We start from the raw sequence: 12,490 nt of genomic DNA, 5'->3' as shown, positions 1-12,490 counted from the left end.
AACGTAGCGAGCATTGGTGCATTGAATTGTATTGAACACGTATGAATAGACTATCTGGAAACATTGTACTGCCGTGTTAGACTGTTAAGAATTTCAAAAATACAAACCATGCACAAAATGTAGGTGTTTAAAATAATATGGTCACCGTGATTTATTCAAATATCGTTTACAAACATTTCGCTCCTGATTCATACAGTTTTAGTTCAGTCAACATGAACAAGAGTCAGAAATTAATGTTAATTTTTTTTTTACGTCTTGGCATTATTTATTATTTTATTTAATATTATCACACCCCAAGCGGTAATGAATACAGCATTATAGTTTGCAAAAGATTTACAGTATATGTATAAATATCAAATGTTAAAAAGTAAGAAAAATGGCATAAAATATACAATAAAATTAATAAAGTTAACTATTAATTAATATTACAACTTATTAATATTTTTTGCTCTTAATATGAAGGCGATTTTTGTACTAATAATTTATAAAATGTGATTGACTATTATTGGTGATTGTAATATACCGATTGTCGTTGGATGCTTAACAATTTCTTCTCAACATTTCGTATATTTTTATATTGTTCTGTTCATTTTATGACGTGTTACACGCGTCACTTAATCGTATAATTAAGACGTAATATTTATGCAATATGTTAACAATTCTTATTAAATTAAAATAATCAATTCATTATAGGACCGATACAACAGAAACCGATTATCCGTGACAACGAAGACGGTACGTACGACGTCACTTACACTCCTAATCCAGAAGGCGCTCTTCTTACAGCCAATGTATTGTACAATGGACAACCAGTGCCAAACAGGTGAGCTATTACTAACAAAATAATTTAAACTAGTATATGCTGCGTGAACATTTTCGGTGTATATTTGAATGTATTTTATTTCATCCCTGTCGTCTAAACTATGCAGAAGGAAATCAATAGATCGATCTAGTATATTAACAGGGATTCAGGTACGAATGATATTGAATGGTCCACCAATCGTACAATAATAGACCGAAAGAAACAATAAATCCAAAGTTACTGCAGCGTATGAATAATAATTAAATATAATAACAATTTTTTACGAAAAAATACAACGACTCAGGGTAGTGATTCAGAATGTGATTGACTGTGATCATTTTAAACCTATGTATATGCATTTACTGTAAATCATTTTTGTTTATAATCATTGTGTAAACCGTTAAATTTCTAATTATAACTGTTCGATTTTCTTATATTATTACACTATTCGCCATTTTATTATAACAATCATTATAATAGTTACGGTCTAACCGTATATTCTGTGTCGACCATATTTCTGTGCTTAATCTAATAAAAAACACTGAACAATTTGTGCACCATTTGATCTTAAAATTGTTAAAAAAAAAATAGTTTAAGTTTATTATAATTTATACATAAATATATAGAAGTTCATAATTATAATTAAAAATGTATTGAGAAATTCTTAAGTTAGTTTAAACTATTTTGATTTTAAAAATACGTTTTAAAAATTGTTAAAAGCAAAATAGTTCTATATTATAGACTTATACGAATTAATTAAAATTTAATTGTAAAGATATTTAAACTAAATAGGGTAAAGTGTACAGCTATTGGCACTAGTATAGTTATTGGCACTATGAAAGTTTTTTATTTGTAATTAGTGAGCATTTTGACTCTTAAATGATTTTTTTTTCATATATATTTGTCCAAACTGATCATGTTGTGTTATCGAGTGTTCCCGATAATAATAATTTATCGATAATTTAGTTATTATTAAAGTTTTCAGTCGTCTCAGAAATTTTAAATATTTGATAAAAATTTACTGTTTTTATTTGTAGATTATACTTAGAAAATAAGTTCTTAATTTAGTTATGACTACTCTAAGTACTAGCATAATTTATATTTTAGTTCTTAAGAACATTTTTCATCATTTAATCCAATATTCAATAATTTATTTTTATTATTTTTGTCAAAAATTAGTATGTTAATAACTGATATGTACATATTTGAAATTTTTGTTATTGGCATAGGGTACTAATTATTGAAATTCACATAAAATGTATAAATTTATTTATTGGCCCTTGTTTTAAAAAGTGTAGAACCTGAGTAAAATTTAACTGTTATTTATAGAAATGCCAAAAAAAAAAAAAAAAAAAAAAAAAAAAAAAATTTTTCTCAGTCCAATTTGACTGTTGCTGTTGAAGCAGTAGTCAATGAAGGCATATCAAAAAAATCTGCAGCAATTTTTCTGTATCAAGATCTATATTACAATACAGACTTTAAAATCCCGACCAAAAAGTTTTATGTGGAACAGCTCCTGTATCCGTATCTGTATTTTATATGTTGAGACTTAAAAGAGTGAAAACATAAGACTGTTTTAATTATAACTAAATAAATATTTAAAACATTGAAATATATTTTATTATTTCTTCATATTATAATAAAATAATTTAACTAAATTTTTATGTACCTACATTATAATAGGTACCTGCCTATTATAGTTGTTTAGCATAATTATTATTTCTGCTAGATGTACTCATTTTAATTTTTATAATAGCTATCTATTTGACTCCTAACCACAATACAGTACTACATATTATGATTAAATAAAATGTTATGATATTTAGAATGAATTACCTGCGTGAAGCATATAGGTAGTTAAATAATAAGTTATAAAATATCTTTACAACACAATTCATTAGTTCATTAGTTATTTTATTAAGAATCACAAACTAAATATGTATAACTTTTCTACAATTACCTATGTGTAATTTAAACTAGGTTTGATGCTTATTTATTTATTTTATTTATTAATATAACCAAATGAATCAGTAAAACTATTAAATTACATATATATTTTAAGCGGATGTTAATAATAGAAATTATAAAACCAATAACACAATTTTAGGTGCCAATAACAATAATTTTCGATTATTTTATACTTGATGGTAAATAAAAAAAAATATTTAATATTTATATAAGATAATGATCATAAGGTAAGATTAAAGGTAACAATTTGCTTCATTATTGAAAATAATAATACAAATTTCAACAATGTTTAAGTGTAAAATATCATAGAAACAAATATAAACTTTTCTAAAGGGTGCCAATAACTATACTTTACCCTACACAGTCGAACCTTTATTTAACGATCTCGTCGGTTCTTCGAAAAAAGATTCGTTAAATATAAATTGCATTGAAAGAAATACTTATTTTTTCACTCAAAAGTTCGTTTTTATTAAACAAAATATGTGCGAATAATATATGTAATACGTTTACTAAGAACGTAGTATAATTATTTATACAATAATAATATTGTAGAGTAATAAATAATAATAGGTTAGATATATTGCGTCAATATACAGTAGATATATTGTGAAATGTAAGCATATACAAATGTACTTACATTTAATTAGAAATATTACTGTCTATTTAATTTTTTTATTATATATATATATATTTTTTTTTATGCATAACTATATAAATGATTTCATGATTCATGATTCCATAAAAAAAAATTTTGTAAAGGCTCGAATGTACATTTATTTTTAACAGAACATAAGGTTCTATGTGTAACATTTTTCTTAAAAGTTAGTTTTTTCAATGCCCTATATAATTCGATTTTTTATTTAGTCCAATGGATAATAAATTGTATTCCATACATATAGTCCATTTTAATTTCAGCATTGTAGAAAGTCTGTGACATTGAATTAAACTAACCTAAAATTTGAAACCCTATTTATTTTTTAATTTTCATATCAAGCCTAAAATATGGTTAATATCATTGTTAAATTATGTCGTATTGAATATAATAATTACTTTTACAGCCCGTTCAAACTCAAAGTTAGGCCGAAATTTGAATTGGATAAAATAAAGATCGAAGGGCCCGGCGTGTCAGACTCACGCGGAGTTAAAGCTTCGGTTCCCACGTATTTCGTTGTAGACGCTACTGATGCGGGTTCTGGAAAGTTGGACTTGAGAATTATGGTGAGTATGAAGTGCAAGAAAACTCTCGCTGAGTTATCTTATGAAAGTTATCAACTAATAACTGCCTATAAATCGTATAGGGACCGGACGGCTATCCGAGACCGGTGGAAATCGAAAAAAACGAACCGAATCTGTATAAAATAAAATATACTCCAGATGATTGTGGCAGGTATACAATCGATGCGTTATACGATGGCAAAGAACTACCGCAGTCGCCGATTTACGTGCAATCATTCTCCACCGGAAATGTAAGTTCACTGATGTTACATGACTATTGTGTAGAATTCTTTTATTATAAATTTTACTATTAACGCGTTTAACTAAGTAATAACTATACACCTGCAGTGACGTGTTCAGGATTATTTCATGGTGGGAGGTGTAACTTTAAAACAAAACGAACTATCTCCGTTCAAACTACTACTGCGATCTCACAATCAATGCATTTGATATTATATATATTTATAGACAGTTTTCATTCGTTTTTAGTTTTTTTTTTTTTTACCTAGTTTAAAAACTGAGTTAATAATATTACAATTAAACAACTGAAATATCTAAAAATAATTTAGCTAAAAATGTTTAAAATCTGGTTAACAAAATAATATAAAAAAAAAATTCAAACAACATTATTCAACTAGCAGACCTCCTCACGTGAATACATCACTGCTAACCGGTGTGCTTTATTTTTGTAACACGCTGTTTTTTTACTAACTATTTGATTTGTTATTATTTTAATCACGTGCTAAGAATTTTCAACAAAGTATTACAATGCGAATTGATAGATATGTATAAGGAATGAAAAATAAAAAAAAAGCTGATAATTATATTTGTGATAATTGCGATTTTGTAGTTTATGCATTGTTGTATGAGTGAGTGATCCACCTTTGTCTCCGTTGAAATTCAGCTTAGAATCTGAATATTATTTAACATGTTTTTATGAGTGATATTATACCTATAATACCCTCAAGCGTTACAAACGCATAACAAACGCGCACATGCTTTTAACTAATGTATTATATATACGAGCAAAACAAATTTTCGACATGATCTATTTTATTAATTTCGACATCGAGATGAGTTTTACTACAAAACAAGCAGTACAATGTGAAAATCCTCATTGGTTGAAAATTGCAATGCGACTATACTTCGTATAGTTTACCCGAAGTTTTAAATAAAAAGTGTAATTCAAAAATACGTATTCTATGATAAATATAACTATTGTACATACGCCTGGCTGACGTACGTAATACTTGAATACGGTACTGGAAGGTTATAATGTATTGACTGATCATCTGAAAGAAATATTCAAAAAACCTGAATACAAATAGAACTGAGCCAGCAAAAAATCTTATAACCTAAGCGTATAATAAATATACCTGTACTACTAAAAGATGGTGAGAAAACGACGCATTAATTAAATAACATTTATAACGTATACGTTTTCGTCGAAACACGCACCTGATCATATACCATAATTGTTGCGCAGCGGACACGTTTGTTTCGAAATGATGATAATACGCTTAATTTTGCTTATAATTAATGCAGTTTTTCCTACTAAACGGTTTTTCGTTTGCAGACGACGCTTTCGTGTGGTATTATTGTTAACGTTATGATTCGAGTGCTGTATTGTTGAAAGCCTCGTGTCACAGTATCGATGTTAAAAAATTAGCACTGTGCCAGTAGAATAATGTAGTCATATTGTAGTAAAAACACAAACATATAAAAACGTCATTAATCCATCGAAGTTGAACTGAGTGCAGTTTTTGTTGCTGATTGACATAACGCGTTTTGATAATGTAATTTATACTATTTGCGATTACAACCACGCAACACAGATATTACAACGAGCGCTGTAAATGGTTTTTTTTTCCATAATCACACGCGAAGGCGGAAAATTGTCGCATCATGGGCAACGTGAATAACCGAATCGTGATGGGTAAGATCCAAACTGTCATTGTGAACGCCAGAAACTGCGGCGAGGGGAACGTGACGTGCCGGATCAGACCAGTGGACGGGCTGTAAGTGTGACCTGACTCATCCTAGTATCGGATCTAGGGGCGTGTGTGAACTGTTTGGAAGAAGCTTAGGTTCTGTCGACGTCTGTCGGGTTAATAAATTAATTCAAAATAAATTAATAATCAAATAATTTAAAATAGCGATAAAATAATTAATTCGTAAAAATCAAAAAAAAAAAAAAAAAACATAATAAAGATACTATGAGCCCTGAGGGTTAGACTTTTTTCGCGCGTTATTACCAGAGTTCGAGACTTAAAGCACTTATAACTTTAAAACACAATAATGAGTTTTAAAATATCCACTAAAAAATGGTAAAATATGCATCAAAATCTAAAATTATATTTATTATTTATAATAATCAATTAGTATTAGCTACATAAAAAGTTTAAAATAACAAATAAGTATAAACTTGTTTAAAAATTATTAAATTTCTTGAAATAGGAACTATCCCAGTTTTTTTTAATTTTATTCGAAATTATTAAATAACTTTACTATTATCTACCTCCAGTGGTTCGAACTGTTTGTCGGGAATCCTTTAGTTTCACATGAATGTTTTATATTACATCGGTCGACAACAAATGTTATTTTTCCAACTCTAAAATTATATCAATTTGTGAGTTATATATCGAAAATGGTACATATGATACACATATATGATAATGATATATACGAGTACATATGATTGCATTAATATTTTATTATTTTGATACGATGAAATTTGTGTAATTTTTAGTTTTTAAATTTAAATCATTTATCAAAATATACAAAATAAGCACAGAAAAGGAACAAATAAGCACTTCCCTGTAAAATCTGAAAAATAAATAAAAATATGCACATTCAAATTTTAGATTTTAATTCATGGTATCGAGAAATTAATTTAATTCGTACACTACTATATTTTATAATCGATAGTAAAACTATGCAAATGCTGTAAGTTCCGTATTTGGTTATTGTTCTTCAGCATTCATTTCAAATTTTATAATCAGCCGAATGTAAAAAAATAAAAAATGGCTCCAAACGAAGATCAGTGCAGCTATATTATATATAATTTGAATGTCTTATTTTCTTATATTTTATAATACTCATAAATATCACGTAAATACGTTTTCTAGTACGAGTTTTACGCTTATTTTCAAATCACTCATATTCGGTTTTTTGTTAATATCGGAAAAACAATCGTGACAGTCGCTAACCGACCCGTTTTCAAATACTCCCTTCATGTCTGGTTTGGACTACGGGACGATTTATGTCAATTTAAAGTTGAAACTAAATGGCTTCACTCAGAATCCAAAAAGTGATCGAGTTATGATTTTCTCTGCTGCAACAAACAAATATCCTAGGCGATCTTCGGGGTCTCCTAGTCTTTCTCTCGCTGTGTTTGAAAAATCTGCGGAAGAAACGTCTCCTATAACGACGTGTCACGTGTTATTTCAGCTATTTGGAAAACGTCAAAGTCGTGCCAAGAAATGACGGGACGTACGCTGTCAGCTATTTGGTGAACGAGCCCGGAGACTACACATTGACGATGAAGTATGGCGGTCAGCCGATTAAAGACGGATTTTGCAAATTTACGGTAACGACATGAACAAAACAAAAGAAATGAAAAAAAACGACATTATTGTTTTAATCACTTAAGACGCGCAAAAATAATAATACTTAATCCGGTGGATCACTCTGCGTGAGAACTGTATACTTAATAGGCTAACAATTGCGTTGCTTGAGCACACTTACATGAAAAATAGTATTATTAAATTATTTGTTCGAGTTGTCCATCACGTTATACTATATTTATGTATAATCACTATTTATAAATAAAATAGTTAAATGTAATTAATTATTGCCAAGAATACAATAGATAATTATCGATAGCGCAATACTCCACGAAATATATAATATATATTCACACACAATTATTGTTACAATAAGTTACGCATGTATTTATTACACATTAATAAATTGTTTTCTTATAATATTTATTTTAATATTTAATATTCATTTTTGTCACGTCGGTAGGATGACATTCGAATAACCTGCACACATATTATTATGTATACGATGAGTTAATAAAGACTAGCAATTGTACGCTTATTGCGTTGTATTATTATTATTATGATTTGTTTTTCACAACACAGTGATCGATACAATTTTTTTGAAAAAAACTTTTGTGTTCGTACTCCATAATGATACTTACAGAATGTTCACAAACGTTATATTAATATCATAAGCACGCGTGGACTTTAGATCCAAGAGGTGTTGGGATTATCTCTTAGGAACGGTTCTGTACAGAATATTTTCCATTCGAACTGAAAGTTTGAAAAAAAAATCCATAATAAAATTATGGTATAATTTCTAAAATAATATAATGATTGAAATAAAAATTTCAAAATAATTCTTGACAGTGATTTAGTTTCAAGGTGTTTAAATGTTCTTTTACTTTTTAGTACTATGACATCAAGACATTAGAGTTTAATACTTGAAGCACAATTTTCATCTATTCCATTGGCCTATACGGGCATTATATTAAGAAAAAAGTTGAACAATGTTTTAAAAGACCACAGTCGAAACTGATTTTCATGATTTAAAGACAATTGAAATACTTATAAAAAAATAATAATTTTCTCTAGATTTTATGGAATAAATCGAAATTTGTAATATTGCATTTTTCGTAATACGTTTACGATTTATCGACGCGTCAGACAAACTAGGGATATACATTTTTTTTTACAAAACAAAAAATTTTTAACTATTTTTCACTCATCACCCAATTCGACGAGACTCGTGTTCGCCAGGCCATGAATGGAGAATATTAGCCCAATAAACCTCGGCTGTCGAAGGGTTCGGGGATGCACGTGCGTCGTAGAGATAGTTAGCCATGATTATCGTTTAAATACGTAAGTGCTCAATATTATGCGTGTGCAGTGTCCGTGCGTGATCGACGAGGATTTCCACGTGTGCGCATTGTTCGTGAGTTTGGCGGAAACACATGGAAATGCGATTCGCTCAACGAACGATAACGCACGATCACATCAGTTGTCTGAAGGTACCTAGTAGGTATAAGTCTTCAATACCGTGTTGCCTGAATTATTATGACTAATTTTTGCCGCTTACGTGTTGAGACTAAAAAAATATCGTTTTGTCCAATGGAATAGTGTAATATTATTTTCTGGTTTTATTTTTCCGAGTGTGTTGTAGAAATGGGTTCGTTACGTACTACGTGTTGACCAACGGGTGTGAGTTTTTTTTATTTTTTAATTTTTTGTATTCTTTTTTGCGCATAGTTGAAGATTATATAAATTGTATTGTTTGGAGTGTTGTGATGTTGATTTGATGCTTGATCGCGGAATTATGGTAGACAATAATTGTTGCAGAAAACTGACAAAAATTCGGTATTATTGATATTATAGTACAGTAGTTGTACAACCGCGTTGATATTTCGAGTGTAGCCGAAGGTTCACGGACGTAACGTTCGGCGCACGCGTGTTGGTGGTATGATCCTATGAAATGTCGAGTCGTTGATTGTTAATTTAATGTATCGCACGATAATTTCTACACATGTTCATTTAAGCGCCAGAAATATAGTATTTTTTTTTCTTTTTTTTACAAAACAAATTTCATTCCAAAAACTCATAAAATCGTGACTGCATGTAGTTATGTCAATAGTGCAAAACACTTACATGGTTATCACTATTCTCCCATTTTGTCTGGTGGTCTGATCCCGATAACTCTCCTCGAACGATAAAAAATAAACTGGCCCTGAGACCTATTTGAATATGTTATGTATAAATATAAAAATTCTTTACACATTTACAGGGCACTTTCCGAACACTATTAGTTTCCACTGCATAATTTTTTTTCGTATTTACTAATTGATCATGCATTCTAATTACTTGAATGCGCCTATACAGAGTGAAATTAATAAACTCACGATGATTTATAATAATTTCGATCGAAATTAATTTAAATTAAATCTTTAGTTAGATGATCGAAGACAATCGAACTCTGTTTTGTTTTTTATTTATTTATATACCATATATTTTTATTAGATTTGAACGATATATATACTGTAAAAACCTTATGACCAAAGATTAAAATACTAAGTCTCATTTAATCGTGAAGCTATAATATATATTTAGATAAAACAATAAAAACCAAAAAATAAACGTTATAAATTATTTAGTAACAAAGTAAAAAAATATTAATTTTTTAATTTGTCATCATTCCATTCTTTCATTTTTAAATAACACAATTTTTTTTAGAGGTACCTATTTAAAAAAAATTATCATAAATGTATGATTTGTTTTGTTAATTTTCGATTTAAAAATAATATAACTTCTCTTTTCTTATTGATACGAAAATTTATCGCAATTGGCAAATGTCTGTATCCTATATGTAAATATTAATTCCTTCCATATTAAGTAAATGAAAATTTAATTTTTACTTTTTTCAGTCTTCTACAGAGGCAAAAATATTCATATTGTAATATACCTACATATTTTGTTGAGCGTTAAATATTTTAAGCATTTTGGAATCCAAGTAGGGTTTCGGAAAGCTCCATGCCAACTCGATGTGTTGCTCTTAAATATACATCAGATGTTCCAAATTAGTGCTTGTATTTATATGCGTTTGTGTGTGTTTCCTTAAAATGTAACTACAGATTTATAGCGTCAGATTGTATAATTAGTCAAGTATTCCCATATTTCAATAGCGTTCCCAAAATATGAAAAAAAACCGTCTCGTTCTGATTGTGGTGAACACAACTCGTAGTTGACTATTCGGCTTAAGACCATTCACTGTCCTCCACTGCCAGCCAACAAGCTAGCCAACCTGTAGATGACGTCCATCAATTATTGCTGATATTTTTGTTCTGTTTTAAACTGATATTTTTAAAATATCAATTTTTGAAAATAAAAATAAAATCATTACAAATTTGTATAGTCGATGTGAGACTAAATTTCACAGTTATTCGAATGTAGTTGTCTGCGAAAATCTTAAAATAATTTGTGTGATCCTAAGCATTTAATTTTCATTACAAATTATAAATAATATTATATACAATTATATCAACTTCTTGGTCTATTTTATCTGATGATTTTTATCTATTAGACGTGTAAATTAAATTACGAGTATACAAACTCGTCTTGTTTACGTAGAAAGAAAAAAAGAAATTTAACAATAAAAAATTGTTGGCGAATTTGTTAAGTTTAAAACATTCAAAATATTTTTGGTCTAATTTTACATCTTTGTATACTCATTCTTAAACGATTTTGTAATTTCGTGTACTTAACTCGAATGGAGAATTACAGACCATTTAAAAAGATTATTATGTGTTTCTTGTTAAAAGTGCCCTAAGTCATTAAAAAATTTAATTGTTTGACATAAAATGTTTTACTTCCCAGAATTAACACAATATTGATGTAATTCTATAAATGCTATATGTTATTAATAAGCATTTTTCTAGTGACTATTAATATGTTGTGATCAATATGTTTGGTATTTTAGTTTATGAGTTTTAACGCGTTCTAAGTTTTATTATTAATATTATTTTCAACTAATAATATTTTTCCGACATATGAAAACAAAACACAGCCCAATTTAGGTGATTCAAAGGATTTTGTAAAATCATATGGCCTTCATGGCACCAAATCTTATTGAAATTTTAATCTTCAATGTAATTATTTCAATCGAATATCCACTGTTAATATTTTTATTGTTTTATGTAATCTTATTAATGAGTTAGTAGTTTATAAGTGATGTAATAAACTATTATTGGTAGTATTTAATCAGATACGAGGTAACGACATTTATCAAAATACTAAAATGTTTTGGTACTTAGTGTCAATCGATATAATACTCGAGTAAATATTAAATATAACTTAAACAGTATAAAAGAAATTTGTTTTCTATTATTTGAATATTTTCAATTATAATTTGGTAAAACAATAATCAGAATACAGATTACTCGAAAGTTTTTCTATTATTTTAGCATATGTTAATTTATAGTGTCTGCTAATTGCCAAAATATTACAAATATTATGTCGAAAAAAATCAAGTAAAATAAATTACATTTATCCGGTAATCCGACAACATTAATCTTAGGCATCTTTTAAGAGCGACAAATCATTGACAAGGTGTTGGCCCTCTAGCAATAAATGTTAATATTTCATCTATCAAAATTGTTGACGCGATGCGTTGAAAAGAACTAATTGGTAGTGATCGGTTTCAAATTTGGCATGTTTCCTAAACTAAAATCTTTTTCTTGCGTAAGAGCTATGTTATATTCCGATTATTCACCAAATCAACGGGCCAAACATGTTGCGAATGCGTTCTTTATGAAATGAAGAGTGTTATGATTTATTTTAGATAATTTCACGATAATATTTTTTGACTTAATATCAAATTATAAGATAAAAACATTTCACTTTAGAGTCACCAAAAATTGATTAAATATTTAAATAATTTAGCCTGATAAAAATCAAATAACAACAATTT

The 12,490-nt window shown here is 28.3% G+C and overlaps 1 protein-coding gene across 2 annotated transcripts in view; it reads left to right on the top strand.

Moving 5' to 3' along the window:
• LOC112685278 (filamin-A) overlaps window positions 1-12,490 on the top strand; it is a 117,111-nt gene that overhangs the window by 74,630 nt on the left and 29,991 nt on the right. For both annotated transcript variants that reach the window (XM_025557114.1, XM_025557113.1), the window contains 3 exons: window positions 694-823; window positions 3,829-3,988; window positions 4,069-4,236. In XM_025557114.1, coding sequence (XP_025412899.1) covers window positions 694-823; window positions 3,829-3,988; window positions 4,069-4,236 — 458 coding nt within the window. The remainder of the gene's footprint in view (window positions 1-693; window positions 824-3,828; window positions 3,989-4,068; window positions 4,237-12,490) is intronic.

Source organism: Sipha flava, unplaced genomic scaffold, assembly GCF_003268045.1.
Source record: "Sipha flava isolate LNK unplaced genomic scaffold, YSA_version1 272_pilon_pilon, whole genome shotgun sequence".
Taxonomy (NCBI): Eukaryota; Metazoa; Arthropoda; class Insecta; order Hemiptera; family Aphididae; genus Sipha; species Sipha flava.
Note: the sequence above shows the minus strand (reverse complement) of the source record. Positions and strands in the feature narration are given on the sequence as shown.